The sequence below is a fragment of the Drosophila willistoni genome, unplaced genomic scaffold (assembly GCF_018902025.1).
Source record: "Drosophila willistoni isolate 14030-0811.24 unplaced genomic scaffold, UCI_dwil_1.1 Seg301, whole genome shotgun sequence".
NCBI lineage: Eukaryota > Metazoa > Arthropoda > Insecta > Diptera > Drosophilidae > Drosophila > Drosophila willistoni.
Genome location: NW_025814255.1, coordinates 18,764 through 40,268, shown reverse-complemented (window position 1 = coordinate 40,268; position 21,505 = coordinate 18,764). Strand labels below are relative to the sequence as shown.

Genomic DNA, 21,505 nt, shown 5'->3' with positions numbered 1-21,505 from the left:
TCAGAGCGAAATGAGGCATTTCATAATCAAGGTTTGACTTTCTTTGGCGTAGATTTTTGTGGTCCAGTACACATAACATTGAGAATTCGAGGAAGGCCTTCATACAAAGCTTGTATTGCACTGTGAACGACGGCGAGGCCATAACGCCGCACCAGAGGACTCCAGACCAGGAGAGTCTCAGCGGCTGCTTGAAGCGATTGTAGCGATGTAGATTTATACTTGTCGCAGTTAAAACAACATTTAATTAAAAGATCTAGAATTACTTAGTAAATCTCAATGTGACTTAGGGTTGACGAGAACCCTCTAGTTGAGATCATCGTATCCTATTCGAAACACCAAAATTAATAAGGATGTTTTGTTATGTGTTCCGTTTCATCGTTATGTGATTCCATCACCATCAGATCGAAAAGTGGCATTTCATAAAATTATTGAAATATTGCAAAACAAAGAATTTCGAGAAGATATTGAAAGGGTTTATAAGAGCGAATTCGCCCGCTTCGCCTCGTTAGTCGAAAATCTCCATTTAAAGCGAGCGCATTCTTTTTCTTTTTTACGAAATCACGTCAAATAACGGTCTAGTTATATACATAGAATATATAAACGAAAATAATTAATCATAAAATAATAATAATTTGTACCTGCAAATAATTCAACATACATGTTCGATATTAGCGCCAGCTGTTTATATCAAAGTGGCAATCTGGCATCCCTAGTAATATTAAGGAGATCTGGCAGCGTTTAACAGAGAAAGAGTTGGCTTCTGTTCTTGGCACTGTACAGACGTGTAGTTTAAGTCCTAATAAAGTTACATATGTATATTCGCAAATAAGTGTATTGCCCTTTCTTTTATACATAACTGCGCGACCAAATATCGCGGGTCTCTCGGAATCAGATTTTCCCACAGGTTATGGGCCCAGACCCATATGTGTAATTGAAAAGACAATAAGTGAATGCAAAAGCTGTGCAAAAATGGCAAGTGCACTCATAAAGATAGAACCTCTCAACGCGGAGAACTATGACACGTGGAAATTGCGAATGCGTGCCATTCTCGTGAAAAACGATTTATGGCAATATATGAACGGCTCCAAGATATGCCCAGTGGCGGCAGCGGATCGAGCGGCGTGGCAAACACAAGATGAAAAAGCTCGAGCAGACATTTTGCTGTCCATCAGTACAGCAGAATTGGGACTAATTGAAAGCTGTGGATCAGCAAGAGACTATTGGTTGAAATTAGAGGAAACATTTCAATCCAAGGGGCCTGTGCGAAAGGCCAGTTTACTCAAACGAGTGGCGCTATCCCGTATGTGTGAGGGTAGTGATGCGCGTCAACATATAAATGACTTTTTTGACGCGGTTAAGAAATTAAAGGAAATAGGGGTAACTATAGGCGACGACTTACTCGCAATTCTCTTATTGTATAGTTTACCGGATACCTATGAGACTTTCCGATGCGCAATAGAAACACGTGACGAATTGCCCAGCCCTGATATTTTGCGTGTGAAGATATTGGAAGAGTCAGAAGCACGACAAGCAAAAAAGCAGAAAAGAGACACACGAAAATCTTTTGCGTGTGACAAGATCGGACATTTCGCTCGTAACTGTCCAACTAAAGCGAAACCGCATGCAAAGAAAGAGAGAGAAGAGTCAAAAGAGAACAAAAAGCAAATGAAGAACGAAGCAATCAACATTGCAGAATGTGCGTACAATGCGGAGAGAAAAAGTAACTTGTGGTGTCTAGACAGTGGCTGTACCGCACATATGAGTTCCAACAAAAATGCATTTGATCAAGTACAAGGTATTAATAAGACATCGCATTTGGCCTGCGGTGTTGTTGTTGCAGAGGTGAAAGGCGTCGGCGAGATTAACATTGAAGTGAAAGAGAAGCAGCATACAAATGGAATTACCTTAAAAGAAGTTTTGTATGTGTCTGACCTACGACAAAATCTGCTTTCGGTATCTAGAATTACCAACAAGGGATATGAAGTTATATTTCGTAAGGATGAAGAAGTTATTATGAAAAATATAATCAAGTTTGGTTTCGAGCTCACAGAAACGGAAATCTGTATTACGTTAATGCCGAAGAACACGAATCAAATAATGTGTGTGACAATCGAAATGAAATAGATCTATGGCATTACCGTATGGGTCATCTGAACGAGGTTGACCTGAAGTGTTTAGCCAAAGCCGGAAAGGTACATGGTATGAACATAAAGGAGAATGCAAAACTATCGCAGTGTGAGATTTGCATAAGTGAAAAGAAGGCAGCAAATGCCTACAAGAGCTCGACGGTGAAAAGGTCAAAGCAGACATTGGAGATTGTGCAGAGCGACCTGTGCGGACCGATGCGTACCCAGTCTATGAGTGGATATAAGTATTTTATAACATTCACAGATGATATTTCCAGATATTGTTCAGTTTATTTTCTCAAGCAAAAATCGGAAGTTTTCGAAGTATTTAAATCATATAAATCTTTCGTTGAGAATGTTACAGGTCACAAGATAAAGATGTTACAGACTAAAATGGGATGGAATATCGAAACAAGGGATTCGATGAGTACTTGAACAAGCATGGAATTGGCCGACGACTCACTGTGCCCCACACACCCCAGCAGAATGGTATAGCTGAAAGACAAAATCGTACACTGGTAGAGAAGGCCAGGTGTATGATGAAGCAAGCGGGCGCTCCACCATCATTTTGGGCAGAGGCAATTAACACGGCGTGCTATATCAGAAATAGATGTCCCACAAAAGGATTATCTGGAGAGTTGCAACCTATTGGACTGCAAAAGTTCCGAGTGTGAGACATATGCGTACTTTTGGCACAAAAGCGTATGCACTAATGAAGGGCTAAAACAAGGGCAAGTTCGAGTCACGACGGAGGAATGTATATTATTGGGATATTCATCAGAGTCGAAAGCGAATTTCAAGAATTCTATGACGAGCCAGAAAATGACGAGCCACTAGGCGACCAAGTGGATGAGACTGAGAGAAGTTCATCAAGCGACGAGGATAGCGAAGAGGTATTTCAACGTGAGCGACTTGGTAAAGGCCACGCAAAATATATCAACAAGGAAGAAATGTTTCGGCAGACGAGCACATTGATCAACAGGATGTTACAAACAAAGGACAAAGGCACTCCAAAAGGACGAAAGAAGGCGCGTTTAGCTGCAAAGGGTTATGTGTTGCAACTGTGCATTGCTGAATTCAAAAGTGGCTGCAATATGTGTTATGCAAAGAGGGATGCAAGAAGACGCAAATAAGATTATTTTTTTTTTCTTTTTTTTTTTATACCCTTGCAAAAAGGGTATATTAATTTTGGTCAGAAGTGTGCAATGCATAGAAGGAAGCATTTCCGACCATATAAAGTATATATATTCTTGATCAGCACGACGAGAAGAGTTCAAATAGCCATGTCCGTCCGTCCGTCCGTCCGTCCGTCTGTCCGTCTGTCCGTCCGTCTGGATCAACGCAAACTTATCCTAGACCGTTGGAGCTACAGAGCTGAAATTTTGCATGTAGGCTTGTATATACTGCAGGCGTTGTATATCTCGAATTCAGCCGGATCGGATCACTATATTATATAGCTCCCATACAAATGGCAAAGTCACGAACAGTGACTTTTCTTAATAACTTCGTTATTTTCTGAGCTATTGTAGTGAAATTTAATATTGAGTGAGTGAGCTTATTACACATATAAACGACTGTGCCAAATTTGATCAAGAGCGGGTGACTATATCATATAGCTCCCATAGGAACGATCTTTCGAAAACAGTGACTTTGATCAATATCTTCGTTTTTTCCAATGCTAAGATTGTAGGCCGTTCTTTCGGAAACATTAGCCTTTTTAGCTTAAACGTTTTTCCACTTTGATGGCTATAGGAAAGGAAAGAGTTACCAAGAAAATTGCAAGGGTATACAAACTTTGACGCGGTCGAAGTTAGCCCTCTGATTTTTTTTTAGTTTTTAAGAGAAACATATACTACAACTTAAGACACATGTACAACATTGAACACATACTACACAATTCTAAACTGGAATTTATATTAAGCATACCTGGCTCTGTATTTTTCATAGGTAATTATGTTATTAATGCTTACTTTCTCTAAAATAAGTCATCTCAAACTTGAGAAAATTTGTAAAGCTTGCAAATGTAAACAAAGATCTGAGCACATGCTTGTCTTTGGGGTCCTGGTTCTCATACAGGGCTGCAACAACTAATCTATAGTTCATCGATATTTTGTGCTTAGAGTGTCTAGTTTCTAAATAAATAACAAAAGGCACCATATCGTTCCATGATTTTTTAGACTTTATGCCAAAAAATCGGGCTTTCCGTCCACAGTGCGCTGCCCTAAAAAAAATGTATCGTCAAGTAATGGTACATCAAGCAGATCGAGATTTTTAGCTCATATTGTGGAAAAAAAACCTAGATGATTCTTTGAAAGGTTTCAGGTTAAACACTGTTAAGTATGGTACGGCGTCAGCTCCGTTCCTGGCAATACGGCGTTTGACAAAACTAGGTAAGAAGATGTAATTGTTACACCCAAGTTATCAGGCACCTGGGGAAGACGTATTTCAAATTTGAAATCGTTGATTCGAGCCTCCAAGCGACAGAACGGAACATTCTCTCTGTGACATCTCGTTTAATTGATCCGTTAGGTGTTCTGGTCACCTTAATGCAAGAGCTGTGGCTCAAGGGACTTGAATGGGACGAATTAATTCCAATAAATTAGAGACACCATGGAAAGAATTAAAATTATCCATAGTAAATATAAAGAAATTAAAAATTCCACGATTCGTCCATACAGAACCTCAATCATCGATATAGATTCATGAATTTGCTGAAGCCTCAATGAGAGCATATGGATGTTGTATCTATATATATGTTTCAGCACTTCATTGCTAACGTCGACATCTAAAGTACCGCCCCTCAAGACAAAATCATTGCCTAGACTTGAGCTGTGTGCCGCTCACCTTCTCGCAGATCTCTGTCACCGAATCAGTAATATCATAAAGGCACCAGTAAGCGTACATTCCTTTGGTCGGATTCGGAAATAACCCTACGTTGGGTACAGTCACACCCATCGACACTGGCTATCGTTCGTTTCGAACAAGGTGGCTGAAATTCAATAGTGGTCAAAGAAAGTAGTTTGGCGTCATGTGCCAACAAAACAAAACATCAGAGCGAAATGAGGCATTTCATAATCAAGGTTTGACTTTCTTTGGCGTAGATTTTTGTGGTCCAGTACACATAACATTGAGAATTCGAGGAAGGCCTTCATACAAAGCTTATATTGCACTGTGAACGACGGCGAGGCCATAACGCCGCACCAGAGGACTCCAGACCAGGAGAGTCTCAGCGGCTGCTTGAAGCGATTGTAGCGATGTAGATTTATACTTGTCGCAGTTAAAACAACATTTAATTAAAAGATCTAGAATTACTTAGTAAATCTCAATGTGACTTAGGGTTGACGAGAACCCTCTAGTTGAGATCATCGTATCCTATTCGAAACACCAAAATTAATAAGGATGTTTTGTTATGTGTTCCGTTTCATCGTTATGTGATTCCATCACCATCAGATCGAAAAGTGGCATTTCATAAAATTATTGAAATATTGCAAAACAAAGAATTTCGAGAAGATATTGAAAGGGTTTATAAGAGCGAATTCGCCCGCTTCGCCTCGTTAGTCGAAAATCTCCATTTAAAGCGAGCGCATTCTTTTTCTTTTTTACGAAATCACGTCAAATAACGGTCTAGTTATATACATAGAATATATAAACGAAAATAATTAATCATAAAATAATAATAATTTGTACCTGCAAATAATTCAACATACATGTTCGATATTAGCGCCAGCTGTTTATATCAAAGTGGCAATCTGGCATCCCTAGTAATATTAAGGAGATCTGGCAGCGTTTAACAGAGAAAGAGTTGGCTTCTGTTCTTGGCACTGTACAGACGTGTAGTTTAAGTCCTAATAAAGTTACATATGTATATTCGCAAATAAGTGTATTGCCCTTTCTTTATACATAACTGCGTGACCAAATATCGCGGGGTCTCTCGGAATCAGATTTTCCCACAGGTTATGGGCCCAGACCCATATGTGTAATTGAAAAGACAATAAGTGAATGCAAAAGCTGTGCAAAAATGGCAAGTGCACTCATAAAGATAGAACCTCTCAACGCGGAGAACTATGACACGTGGAAATTGCGAATGCGTGCCATTCTCGTGAAAAACGATTTATGGCAATATATGAACGGCTCCAAGATATGCCCAGTGGCGGCAGCGGATCGAGCGGCGTGGCAAACACAAGATGAAAAAGCTCGAGCAGACATTTTGCTGTCCATCAGTACAGCAGAATTGGGACTAATTGAAAGCTGTGGATCAGCAAGAGACTATTGGTTGAAATTAGAGGAAACATTTCAATCCAAGGGGCCTGTGCGAAAGGCCAGTTTACTCAAACGAGTGGCGCTATCCCGTATGTGTGAGGGTAGTGATGCGCGTCAACATATAAATGACTTTTTTGACGCGGTTAAGAAATTAAAGGAAATAGGGGTAACTATAGGCGACGACTTACTCGCAATTCTCTTATTGTATAGTTTACCGGATACCTATGAGACTTTCCGATGCGCAATAGAAACACGTGACGAATTGCCCAGCCCTGATATTTTGCGTGTGAAGATATTGGAAGAGTCAGAAGCACGACAAGTTAAAAAAGCAGAAAAGAGACACACGAAAATCTTTTGCGTGTGACAAGATCGGACATTTCGCTCGTAACTGTCCAACTAAAGCGAAACCGCATGCAAAGAAAGAGAGAGAAGAGTCAAAAGAGAACAAAAAGCAAATGAAGAACGAAGCAATCAACATTGCAGAATGTGCGTACAATGCGGAGAGAAAAAGTAACTTGTGGTGTCTAGACAGTGGCTGTACCGCACATATGAGTTCCAACAAAAATGCATTTGATCAAGTACAAGGTATTAATAAGACATCGCATTTGGCCTGCGGTGTTGTTGTTGCAGAGGTGAAAGGCGTCGGCGAGATTAACATTGAAGTGAAAGAGAAGCAGCATACAAATGGAATTACCTTAAAAGAAGTTTTGTATGTGTCTGACCTACGACAAAAACTGCTTTCGGTATCTAGAATTACCAACACCATTACATGGTATGAACATAAAGGAGAATGCAAAACTATCGCAGTGTGAGATTTGCATAAGTGAAAAGAAGGCAGCAAATGCCTACAAGAGCTCGACGGTGAAAAGGTCAAAGCAGACATTGGAGATTGTGCAGAGCGACCTGTGCGGACCGATGCGTACACAGTCTATGAGTGGATATAAGTAATTTATAACATTCACAGATGATATTTCCAGATATTGTTCAGTTTATTTTCTCAAGCAAAAATCGGAAGTTTTCGAAGTATTTAAATCATATAAATCTTTCGTTGAGAATGTTACAGGTCACAAGATAAAGATGTTACAGACTGAAAATGGGATGGAATATCGAAACAAGGGATTCGATGAGTACTTGAACAAGCATGGAATTGGCCGACGACTCACTGTGCCCCACACACCCCAGCAGAATGGTATAGCTGAAAGACAAAATCGTACACTGGTAGAGAAGGCCAGGTGTATGATGAAGCAAGCGGGCGCTCCACCATCATTTTGGGCAGAGGCAATTAACACGGCGTGCTATATCAGAAATAGATGTCCCACAAAAGGATTATCTGGAGAGTTGCAACGTATTGGACTGCAAAAGTTCCGAGTGTGAGACATATGCGTACTTTTGGCACAAAAGCGTATGCACTAATGAAGGGCTAAAACAAGGGCAAGTTCGAGTCACGACGGAGGAATGTATATTATTGGGATATTCATCAGAGTCGAAAGCGAATTTCAAGAATTCTATGACGAGCCAGAAAATGACGAGCCACTAGGCGACCAAGTGGATGAGACTGAGAGAAGTTCATCAAGCGACGAGGATAGCGAAGAGGTATTTCAACGTGAGCGACTTGGTAAAGGCCACGCAAAATATATCAACAAGGAAGAAATGTTTCGGCAGACGAGCACATTGATCAACAGGATGTTACAAACAAAGGACAACGGCACTCCAACAGGACGAAAGAAGGCGCGTTTAGCTGCAAAGGGTTATGTGTTGCAACTGTGCTTTGCTGAATTCAAAAGTGGCTGCAATATGTGTTATATGCAAAGAGGGATGCAAGAAGACGCAAATAAGATTATTTTTTTTTTCTTTTTTTTTTTATACCCTTGCAAAAAGGGTATATTCATTTTGGTCAGAAGTGTGCAATGCATAGAAGGAAGCATTTCCGACCATATAAAGTATATATATTCTTGATCAGCACGACGAGAAGAGTTCAAATAGCTATGTCCGTCCGTCCGTCCGTCTGTCCGTCTGTCCGTCCGTCTGGATCAACGCAAACTCCTCCTAGACCGTTGGAGCTACAGAGCTGAAATTTTGCATGTAGGCTTGTATATACTGCAGGCGTTGTATATCTCGAATTCAGCCGGATCGGATCACTATATTATATAGCTCCCATACAAATGGCAAAGTCACGAACAGTGACTTTTCTTAATAACTTCGTTATTTTCTGAGCTATTGTAGTGAAATTTAATATTGGTGAGTGAATTACACATATAAACGACTGTGCCAAATTTGATCAAGAGCGGGTGACTATATCATATAGCTCCCATAGGAACGATCTTTCGAAAACAGTGACTTTGATCAATATCTTCGTTTTTTCCTATGCTAAGATTGTAGGCCGTTCTTTCGGAAACATTAGCCTTTTTAGCTTAAACGTTTTTCCACTTTGATGGCTATAGGAAAGGAAAGAGTTACCAAGAAAATTGCAAGGGTATACAAACTTTGACGCGGTCGAAGTTAGCCCCGGCCCTCTGATTTTTTTTTAGTTTTTAAGAGAAACATATACTACAACTTAAGACACATGTTCAACATTGAACACATACTACACAATTCTAAACTGGAATTTATATTAAGCATACCTGGCTCTGTATTTTTCATAGGTAATTATGTTATTAATGCTTACTTTCTCTAAAATAAGTCATCTCAAACTTGAGCAAATTTGTAAAGCTTGCAAATGTAAACAAAGATCTGAGCACATGCTTGTCTTTGGGGTCCTGGTTCTCATACAGGGCTGCAACAACTAATCTATAGTTCATCGATATTTTGTGCTTAGAGTGTCTAGTTTCTAAATAAATAACAAAAGGCACCATATCGTTCCATGATTTTTTAGACTTTATGCCAAAATATCGGGCTTTCCGTCCACAGTGCGCTGCCGTAAAAAAAATGTATCGTCAAGTAATGGTACATCAAGCAGATCGAGATTTTTAGCTCATATTGTGGAAAAAAAACCTAGATGATTCTTTGAAAGGTTTCAGGTTAAACACTGTTAAGTATGGTACGGCGTCAGCTCCGTTCCTGGCAATACGGCGTTTGACAAAACTAGGTAAGAAGATGTAATTGTTACACCCAAGTTATCAGGCACCTGGGGAAGACGTATTTCAAATTTGAAATCGTTGATTCGAGCCTCCAAGCGACAGAACGGAACATTCTCTCTGTGACATCTCGTTTAATTGATCCGTTAGGTGTTCTGGTCACCTTAATGCAAGAGCTGTGGCTCAAGGGACTTGAATGGGACGAATTAATTCCAATAAATTAGAGACACCATGGAAAGAATTAAAATTATCCATAGTAAATATAAAGAAATTAAAAATTCCACGATTTGTCCATACAGAACCTCAATCATCGATATAGATTCATGAATTTGCTGAAGCCTCAATGAGAGCATATGGATGTTGTATCTATATATATGTTTCAGCACTTCATTGCTAACGTCGACATCTAAAGTACCGCCCCTCAAGACAAAAACATTGCCTAGACTTGAGCTGTGTGCCGCTCACCTTCTCGCAGATCTCTGTCACCGAATCAGTAATATCATAAAGGCACCAGTAAGCGTACATTCCTTTGGTCGGATTCGGAAATAACCCTACGTTGGGTACAGTCACACCCATCGACACTGGCTATCGTTCGTTTCGAACAAGGTGGCTGAAATTCAATAGTGGTCAAAGAAGTAGTTTGGCGTCATGTGCCAACAAAACAAAACATCAGAGCGAAATGAGGCATTTCATAATCAAGTTTTGACTTTCTTTGGCGTAGATTTTTGTGGTCCAGTACACATAACATTGAGAATTCGAGGAAGGCCTTCATACAAAGCTTATATTGCACTGTGAACGACGGCGAGGCCATAACGCCGCACCAGAGGACTCCAGACCAGGAGAGTCTCAGCGGCTGCTTGAAGCGATTGTAGCGATGTAGATTTATACTTGTCGCAGTTAAAACAACATTTAATTAAAAGATCTAGAATTACTTAGTAAATCTCAATGTGACTTAGGGTTGACGAGAACCTCTAGTTGAGATCATCGTATCCTATTCGAAACACCAAAATTAATAAGGATGTTTTGTTATGTGTTCCGTTTCATCGTTATGTGATTCCATCACCATCAGATCGAAAAGTGGCATTTCATAAAATTATTGAAATATTGCAAAACAAAGAATTTCGAGAAGATATTGAAAGGGTTTATAAGAGCGAATTCGCCCGCTTCGCCTCGTTAGTCGAAAATCTCCATTTAAAGCGAGCGCATTCTTTTTCTTTTTTACGAAATCACGTCAAATAACGGTCTAGTTATATACATAGAATATATAAACGAAAATAATTAATCATAAAATAATAATAATTTGTACCTGCAAATAATTCAACATACATGTTCGATATTAGCGCCAGCTGTTTATATCAAAGTGGCAATCTGGCATCCCTAGTAATATTAAGGAGATCTGGCAGCGTTTAACAGAGAAAGAGTTGGCTTCTGTTCTTGGCACTGTACAGACGTGTAGTTTAAGTCCTAATAAAGTTACATATGTATATTCGCAAATAAGTGTATTGCCCTTTCTTGTATACATAACTGCGCGACCAAATATCGCGGGGTCTCTCGGAATCAGATTTTCCCACAGGTTATGGGCCCAGACCCATATGTGTAATTGAAAAGACAATAAGTGAATGCAAAAGCTGTGCAAAAATGGCAAGTGCACTCATAAAGATAGAACCTCTCAACGCGGAGAACTATGACACGTGGAAATTGCGAATGCGTGCCATTCTCGTGAAAAACGATTTATGGCAATATGTGAACGGCTCCAAGATATGCCCAGTGGCGGCAGCGGATCGAGCGGCGTGGCAAACACAAGATGAAAAAGCTCGAGCAGACATTTTGCTGTCCATCAGTACAGCAGAATTGGGACTAATTGAAAGCTGTGGATCAGCAAGAGACCATTGGTTGAAATTAGAGGAAACATTTCAATCCAAGGGGCCTGTGCGAAAGGCCAGTTTACTCAAACGAGTGGCGCTATCCCGTATGTGTGAGGGTAGTGATGCGCATCAACATATAAATGACTTTTTTGACGCGGTTAAGAAATTAAAGGAAATAGGGGTAACTATAGGCGACGACTTACTCGCAATTCTCTTATTGTATAGTTTACCGGATACCTTTGAGACTTTCCGATGCGCAATAGAAACACGTGACGAATTGCCCAGCCCTGATATTTTGCGTGTGAAGATATTGGAAGAGTCAGAAGCACGACAAGCCAAAAAAGCAGAAAAGAGACACACGAAAATCTTTTGCGTGTGACAAGATCGGACATTTCGCTCGTAACTGTCCAACTAAAGCGAAACCGCATGCAAAGAAAGAGAGAGAAGAGTCAAAAGAGAACAAAAAGCAAATGAAGAACGAAGCAATCAACATTGCAGAATGTGCGTACAATGCGGAGAGAAAAAGTAACTTGTGGTGTCTAGACAGTGGCTGTACCGCACATATGAGTTCCAACAAAAATGCATTTGATCAAGTACAAGGTATTAATAAGACATCGCATTTGGCCTGCGGTGTTGTTGTTGCAGAGGTGAAAGGCGTCGGCGAGATTAACATTGAAGTGAAAGAGAAGCAGCATACAAATGGAATTACCTTAAAAGAAGTTTTGTATGTGTCTGACCTACGACAAAAACTGCTTTCGGTATCTAGAATTACCAACACCATTACATGGTATGAACATAAAGGAGAATGCAAAACTATCGCAGTGTGAGATTTGCATAAGTGAAAAGAAGGCAGCAAATGCCTACAAGAGCTCGACGGTGAAAAGGTCAAAGCAGACATTGGAGATTGTGCAGAGCGACCTGTGCGGACCGATGCGTACACAGTCTATGAGTGGATATAAGTAATTTATAACATTCACAGATGATATTTCCAGATATTGTTCAGTTTATTTTCTCAAGCAAAAATCGGAAGTTTTCGAAGTATTTAAATCATATAAATCTTTCGTTGAGAATGTTACAGGTCACAAGATAAAGATGTTACAGACTAAAAATGGGATGGAATATCGAAACAAGGGATTCGATGAGTACTTGAACAAGCATGGAATTGGCCGACGACTCACTGTGCCCCACACACCCCAGCAGAATGGTATAGCTGAAAGACAAAATCGTACACTGGTAGAGAAGGCCAGGTGTATGATGAAGCAAGCGGGCGCTCCACCATCATTTTGGGCAGAGGCAATTAACACGGCGTGCTATATCAGAAATAGATGTCCCACAAAAGGATTATCTGGAGAGTTGCAACGTATTGGACTGCAAAAGTTCCGAGTGTGAGACATATGCGTACTTTTGGCACAAAAGCGTATGCACTAATGAAGGGCTAAAACAAGGGCAAGTTCGAGTCACGACGGAGGAATGTATATTATTGGGATATTCATCAGAGTCGAAAGCGAATTTCAAGAATTCTATGACGAGCCAGAAAATGACGAGCCACTAGGCGACCAAGTGGATGAGACTGAGAGAAGTTCATCAAGCGACGAGGATAGCGAAGAGGTATTTCAACGTGAGCGACTTGGTAAAGGCCACGCAAAATATATCAACAAGGAAGAAATGTTTCGGCAGACGAGCACATTGATCAACAGGATGTTACAAACAAAGGACAACGGCACTCCAACAGGACGAAAGAAGGCGCGTTTAGCTGCAAAGGGTTATGTGTTGCAACTGTGCATTGCTGAATTCAAAAGTGGCTGCAATGTGTTATATGCAAAGAGGGATGCAAGAAGACGCAAATAAGATTATTTTTTTTTCTTTTTTTTTTTATACCCTTGCAAAAAGGGTATATTAATTTTGGTCAGAAGTGTGCAATGCATAGAAGGAAGCATTTCCGACCATATAAAGTATATATATTCTTGATCAGCACGACGAGAAGAGTTCAAATAGCCATGTCCGTCCGTCCGTCCGTCCGTCCGTCTGTCCGTCCGTCTGGATCAACGCAAACTCCTCCTAGACCGTTGGAGCTACAGAGCTGAAATTTTGCATGTAGGCTTGTATATACTGCAGGCGTTGTATATCTCGAATTCAGCCGGATCGGGTCACTATATTATATAGCTCCCATACAAATGGCAAAGTCACGAACAGTGACTTTTCTTAATAACTTCGTTATTTTCTGAGCTATTGTAGTGAAATTTAATATTGGTGAGTGAATTACACATATAAACGACTGTGCCAAATTTGATCAAGAGCGGGTGACTATATCATATAGCTCCCATAGGAACGATCTTTCGAAAACAGTGACTTTGATCAATATCTTCGTTTTTTCCTATGCTAAGATTGTAGGCCGTTCTTTCGGAAACATTAGCCTTTTTAGCTTAAACGTTTTTCCACTTTGATGGCTATAGGAAAGGAAAGAGTTACCAAGAAAATTGCAAGGGTATACAAACTTTGACGCGGTCGAAGTTAGCCCCGGCCCTCTGATTTTTTTTTAGTTTTTAAGAGAAACATATACTACAACTTAAGACACATGTACAACATTGAACACATACTACACAATTCTAAACTGGAATTTATATTAAGCATACCTGGCTCTGTATTTTTCATAGGTAATTATGTTATTAATGCTTACTTTCTCTAAAATAAGTCATCTCAAACTTGAGCAAATTTGTAAAGCTTGCAAATGTAAACAAAGATCTGAGCACATGCTTGTCTTTGGGGTCCTGGTTCTCATACAGGGCTGCAACAACTAATCTATAGTTCATCGATATTTTGTGCTTAGAGTGTCTAGTTTCTAAATAAATAACAAAAGGCACCATATCGTTCCATGATTTTTTAGACTTTATGCCAAAAAATCGGGCTTTCCGTCCACAGTGCGCTGCCGTAAAAAAAATGTATCGTCAAGTAATGGTACATCAAGCAGATCGAGATTTTTAGCTCATATTGTGGAAAAAAAACCTAGATGATTCTTTGAAAGGTTTCAGGTTAAACACTGTTAAGTATGGTACGGCGTCAGCTCCGTTCCTGGCAATACGGCGTTTGACAAAACTAGGTAAGAAGATGTAATTGTTACAAGTTATCAGGCACCTGGGGAAGACGTATTTCAAATTTGAAATCGTTGATTCGAGCCTCCAAGCGACAGAACGGAACATTCTCTCTGTGACATCTCGTTTAATTGATCCGTTAGGTGTTCTGGTCACCTTAATGCAAGAGCTGTGGCTCAAGGGACTTGAATGGGACGAATTAATTCCAATAAATTAGAGACACCATGGAAAGAATTAAAATTATCCATAGTAAATATAAAGAAATTAAAAATTCCACGATTCGTCCATACAGAACCTCAATCATCGATATAGATTCATGAATTTGCTGAAGCCTCAATGAGAGCATATGGATGTTGTATCTATATATATGTTTCAGCACTTCATTGCTAACGTCGACATCTAAAGTACCGCCCTTCAAGACAAAAACATTGCCTAGACTTGAGCTGTGTGCCGCTCACCTTCTCGCAGATCTCTGTCACCGAATCAGTAATATCATAAAGGCACCAGTAAGCGTACATTCCTTTGGTCGGATTCGGAAATAACCCTACGTTGGGTACAGTCACACCCATTGACACTGGCTATCGTTCGTTTCGAACAAGGTGGCTGAAATTCAATAGTGGTCAAAGAAAGTAGTTTGGCGTCATGTGCCAACAAAACAAAACATCAGAGCGAAATGAGGCATTTCATAATCAAGGTTTGACTTCCTTTGGCGTAGATTTTTGTGGTCCAGTACACATAACATTGAGAATTCGAGGAAGGCCTTCATACAAAGCTTATATTGCACTGTGAACGACGGCGAGGCCATAACGCCGCACCAGAGGACTCCAGACCAGGAGAGTCTCAGCGGCTGCTTGAAGCGATTGTAGCGATGTAGATTTATACTTGTCGCAGTTAAAACAACATTTAATTAAACATCGTATCCTATTCGACACACCAAAATTAATAAGGATGTTTTGTTATGTGTTCCGTTTCATCGTTATGTGATTCCATCACCATCAGATCGAAAAGTGGCATTTCATAAAATTATTGAAATATTGCAAAACAAAGAATTTCGAGAAGATATTGAAAGGGTTTATAAGAGCGAATTCGCCCGCTTCGCCTCGTTAGTCGAAAATCACCATTTAAAGCGAGCGCATTCTTTTTCTTTTTTACGAAATCACGTTATAACGGTCAGTTATATACATACAATATATAAACGAAAATAATTAATCATAAAATAATAATAATTTGTACCTGCAAATAATTCAACATACATGTTCGATATTAGCGCCAGCTGTTTATATCAAAGTGGCAATCTGGCATCCCTAGTAATATTAAGGAGATCTGGCAGCGTTTAACAGAGAAAGAGTTGGCTTCTGTTCTCGGCACTGTACAGACGTGTAGTTAAGTCCTAATAAAGTTACATATGTATATTCGCAAATAAGTGTATTGCCCTTTCTTTTATACATAACTGCGCGACCAAATATCGCGGGGTCTCTCGGAATCAGATTTTCCCACAGGTTATGGGCCCAGACCCATATGTGTAATTGAAAAGACAATAAGTGAATGCAAAAGCTGTGCAAAAATGGCAAGTGCACTCATAAAGATAGGATCGCTCAACGCGGAGAACTATGACACGTGGAAATTGCGAATACGTGCCATTCTCGTGAAAAACGATTTATGACAATATGTGAACTGCTGCAAGATATGCCCAGTGGCGGCAGCGGATCGAGCGGCGTGGCAAACACAAGATGAAAAAGCTCGAGCAGACATTTTGCTGTCCATCAGTACAGCAGAATTGGGACTAATTGAAAGCTGTGGATCAGCAAGAGACTATTGGTTGGAATTAGAGGAAACATTTCAATCCAAGGGGCCTGTGCGAAAGGCCAGTTTACTCAAACGAGTGGCGCTATCCCGTATGTGTGAGGGTAGTGATGCGCGTCAACATATAAATGACTTTTTTGACGCGGTTGAGAAATTAAAAGAAATAGGGGTAACTATAGGCGACGACTTACTCGCAATTCTCTTATTGTATAGTTTACCGGATACCTATGAGACTTTCCGATGCGCAATAGAAACACGTGACGAATTGCCCAGCCCTGATATTTTGCGTGTGAAGATATTGGAAGAGTCAGAAGCACGACAAGCCAAAAAGCAGAAAAGAGACACACGAAAATCTTTTGCGTGTGACAAGATCGGACATTTCGCTCGTAACTGTCCAACTAAAGCGAAACCGCATGCAAAGAAAGAGAGAGAAGAGTCAAAAGAGAACAAAAAGCAAATGAAGAACGAAGCAATCAACATTGCAGAATGTGCGTACAATGCGGAGAGAAAAGTAACTTGTGGTGTCTAGACAGTGGCTGTACCGCACAAATGAGTTCCAACAAAAATGCATTTGATCAAGTACAAGGTATTAATAAGACATCGCATTTGGCCTGCGGTGTTGTTGTTGCAGAGGTGAAAGGCGTCGGCGAGATTAACATTGAAGTGAAAGAGAAGCAGCATACAAATGGAATTACCTTAAAAGAAGTTTTGTATGTGTCTGACCTACGACAAAATCTGCTTTCGGTATCTAGAATTACCAACAAGGGATATGAAGTTATATTTCGTAAGGATGAAGAAGTTATTATGAAAAATAATAATCAAGTTTGGTTTCGAGTTCAGAGAAACGGAAATCTGTATTACGTTAATGCCGAAGAACACGAATCAAATAATGTGTGTGACAATCGAAATGAAATAGATCTATGGCATTACCGTATGGGTCATCTGAACGAGGTTGACCTGAAGTGTTTAGCCAAAGCCGGAAAGGTACATGGTATGAACATAAAGGAGAATGCAAAACTATCGCAGTGTGAGATTTGCATAAGTGAAAAGAAGGCAGCAAAAGCCTACAACAGCTCGACGGTGAAAAGGTCAAAGCAGACATTGGAGATTGTGCAGAGCGACCTGTGCAGACCGATGCGTACCCAGTCTATGAGTGGATATAAGTATTTTATAACATTCACAGATGATTTTTCCAGATATTGTTCAGTTTATTTTCTCAAGCAAAAATCGGAAGTTTTCGAAGTATTTAAATCATATAAATCTTTCGTTGAGAATGTTACAGGTCACAAGATAAAGATGTTACAGACTGAAAATGGGATGGAATATCGAAACAAGGGATTCGATGAGTACTTGAACAAGCATGGAATTGGCCGACGACTCACTGTGCCCCACACACCCCAGCAGAATGGTATAGCTGAAAGACAAAATCGTACACTGGTAGAGAAGGCCAGGTGTATGATGAAGCAAGCGGGCGCTCCACCATCATTTTGGGCAGAGGCAATTAACACGGCGTGCTATATCAGAAATAGATGTCCCACAAAAGGATTATCTGGAGAGTTGCAACGTATTGGACTGCAAAAGTTCCGAGTGTGAGACATATGCGTACTTTTGGCACAAAAGCGTATGCACTAATGAAGGGCTAAAACAAGGGCAAGTTCGAGTCACGACGGAGGAATGTATATTATTGGGATATTCATCAGAGTCGAAAGCGAATTTCAAGAATTCTATGACGAGCCAGAAAATGACGAGCCACTAGGCGACCAAGTGGATGAGACTGAGAGAAGTTCATCAAGCGACGAGGATAGCGAAGAGGTATTTCAACGTGAGCGACTTGGTAAAGGCCACGCAAAATATATCAACAAGGAAGAAATGTTTCGGCAGACGAGCACATTGATCAACAGGATGAACTTGACTCAGCTAAGGATATATAAAAGTAGTGCGAAATGGCATTTGCAGTAGCTACGGATGATCCAGTAACCATCAAGGAAGCCCAAGGCAGTGGCGATGCTGAGAACTGGACAAGAGCTATGGAAGATGAGTTTATGGCTCAAATTCTCAACAAGACCTGGGAAATTGTTGAGCGCCCAAAGGCCGTAAGGTGATTGGAAACCAAATGGTGTTACAAACAAAGGACAACGGCACTCCAACAGGACGAAAGAAGGCGCGTTTAGTTGCAAAGGGTTATGCACAAAAACCAGACTTTCACGAAACGTATTCGCCTGTGGCGCGATTTACATCGGTTAGACTTCTAGCGGCCTTATCAGCTGAATATGACATGGAGATCCATCAAATGGATGTGGTCACAGCATACCTCAACGGTGAACTGGAAGAGAAGGTGTACATGGATATTCCAGAAGAGTTATTACTAAAATTATCTCTTCTTCCATCATTCCCTAAGCAAAGCACGTCACGCTTAAACATACAGTTTATGTAGCGTTGCGTTTGTGTGTGTATGCATGTGATCTGTCAATTTGATGACGTAGTTGGCAGCAAGCAGCGCTGCCGGCAGCGTTTGAACCGATTTATATTGTCTGTAAGTTATGTTCTATTTATCAGATCGGATTGAAATTCTGAGATCTGATGTTTTATATCCAATACTATCACTTTATTAAATTTCATGGGGATACTCATTGGAGTATTTTATGAAAATGTTTCTGTTGAGTTTGGCGCTAAGGTTCGATGTTTTAGCGGGCCCACAAGAAAACACTCCACTTTTCACGTGATACTTCATTTATTTCTTCCACGTGTATTTCTTATGCTAATGGGGTGTGTATGGTGTGTGTGCCGTATGCGAGTCGTTATTATGCGAGCCGTTTGATTGTAAGCGAGCCGTTTGTAAGCGAGCCGCTATAAATTAATCGCCCTTACTCGCGGTTGTAACCAAACTGTTCTGTCCGCCGCTTAGTAACAAGCATAGAACCTAACATGTAAGCTTAAAGCGCAAGATGCAACGGTTAATTTCCCAGCACGTAGGCTGGTGCTTAAGAATAAGTATGAAAATGAAAGAGAATGAGTGATATGGGTTAACCCATTGGTGGCTGCGTCGGGTCTGCTGGGCAGTTAGCGAATTTCGGCGGCAACATTCCCCCCCCAGTAAAGCTGCTCTCTTCAGGGGGTTGCTTTGCTCCAAACCGACGTCTAATACAGCTACTTTAGCCACGGGCCGTTGAAGAGTCCCGTTGGCAGTTCTGATGATCACTCGACGCACCTGGTTGTCTTTGGCCAGGATTGTTTGCTCGACTATACCTTTTGGCCATCTATTTCGGGGCAGATTCTCGTCCAATATTACAACGACATCTCCAGCTGCTATTGGTGGTCTCTTGGTAAACCATTTTCCTCGCCTGGCTAAATCTGGAACGTATTCGCGTACCCATCGTCGCCAGAATTGATCGGCGAATTCTTGTACAGCTTGCCACATGTGCTGTACGGTATGTGTGGTTTCGAAGACTGGTTTATAGCCGCTTGCTGATCCTAGTAGTAGATGGTTAGGGGTGATAGCCTCGTCGTCTTTGCTGTCCAGAGAGACGAAAGTAAGCGGTCTGGAATTTAGGATGAATTCCACTTCCCAGAGTGCGCTTTGTAGGCCCTCGCTGGTGAATTTTCTCGCTGGGCAGATTGCGTAAAGTACAGTCTTGACGGAACGAACAAGTCGCTCCCATGCTCCCCCATATGAGGAGCGGCTGGTGGATTAAATTTCCATTTGATGTCATCGAACGCCGGTTGCACGGCGTTGAAGTTGATCGTCTGCGCTTTGTCACAGATAATCTTTTCAGCAGCTTTGAAGTTAGTGCCATTGTCGCTGTAAATTTGTCTCGGGGTCCCGCGCCGATTGATGAAGTTTCGGATGCACATTATGCACGATGCAGTGTCCAAAGAGCACGCCAGTTCTATATGCACTGCCCGTATGGTTAGGCAGGTGAAAATAACGACCCATCTTTTTTCGCTTCGCCGTCCTACAGCAACCAAGAAGGGCCCGAAGTAGTCGATACCGACGTAAGTGAAGGGACGTTGGTAGGCAGCCAGCCTGGCGATGGGCAAGGGAGCCATTTGCGGTGGAACAGGCATGGCGCTCTCATTTTTACAGCGTTGGCAAGACTTCCGCATGCCTTTGTATAAGACTCGTAGGCGTGGTATGTAAAACATGCCTCGAATCCTGTTAATACACGTCTCATGGGATGTGTGGTGCATTTCCTGATGATACCAGTTCACTATGAGCCGAGTAATGTGGTGCCCATATGGGAGCAGTATTTGGTTTTGGCCGTTTAGGTTTTCTGCTCGCCCTCGGGTACGTAGGAGCTGGTTTTCATCTAGAAAGATATTCAAACATATGAGTTTAGAATTTGTTTTTAAAGGTTTACCTCTCGTTAAGTTGCGAATTTCTGGGTTGAATTCAGATGACTGCGCATGCCGCAGTAGGAGTGTGCGTGCCTGCTGAATCATCTCGTAAGACACCTCTGTAGGTGGCGATGCCTTCTTTTGTTTCGCTTTCAGTTTCTCAATGTAGAGAATAAAGCGCGCTAAAGCTCGATATAGCCTGCGCCAGTCGGAAAAATATTCCGCGTTAAGTTTTAGCTCCATCGGCGAATTGTCGATGAAGAGTATGTTATGCCTGACTTCAGCATTGTTTGGTGGCCCCAAATCATCGCATATTGGCCACTCGTGTTGATCCTGCAGCAAATAGTCTGGACCGTGTAGCCAAGTTTTATATTTATTGGCGTTGTTTGTTTTAGTAGCAAGATCTGCAGGGTTAAGGTTGGTTGGAACCCAGTTCCATTGGCTAACGTTTGTGAATTCCAGTATTTCGCCCACGCGGTGCATGACGAATTGCTGAAACTTTCGTGGATCCATCCGAAGCCATTTGAGAACAGTCTTTGAGTCGGACCAATAACAACTCGAGTTAATTGGCAAACTTGGATTGCGTTGGATTCGGTTACTCAGCTTTGCTCCGATAACTGCGGCCTGCAGTTCCATCCATCAACGGTGCCACTTTCGCCTTGGAGGCCACGAAGCTGAGGTAGGTTCTTTCCCCTAGCGTATCCGAAGATAGCAGACTGCTGCGTATGCCAATTCGCTGGCGTCAACGAACGTGTGTAACTGGACATCATGGATTTGATCGCTGCTTTTGAAATAACATCTCGGGATGGTCAATCCAGCGATTGTTGTAAGGATCCGTTTCCATCGTATCCATTTGGGTAACAATGCGTCGGGCAAACCAGTATCCCAGCCAATGCCGCTTCTCCAGACTTCTTGCAGTAGGATTTTCAGCTCTATTGTAAAGCATGAGATGA

General features: G+C 41.2%; 1 protein-coding gene across 1 annotated transcript; it reads right to left on the bottom strand.

Annotated features, from left to right (window-relative positions):
* Positions 1-18,477: 18,477 nt before the first annotated feature.
* On the bottom strand, positions 18,478-21,035 carry LOC124461282. Its single transcript, XM_047012822.1, has 4 exons — positions 20,576-21,035; positions 19,864-20,524; positions 19,426-19,729; positions 18,478-18,540 (listed from the first exon to the last, which is right to left on the bottom strand). The coding sequence occupies exons 1-4, from the start codon at positions 21,033-21,035 to the stop codon at positions 18,478-18,480; spliced, it is 1,488 nt and encodes a 495-aa protein (XP_046868778.1).
* Between the last annotated feature and the right edge of the window lie 470 nt (positions 21,036-21,505).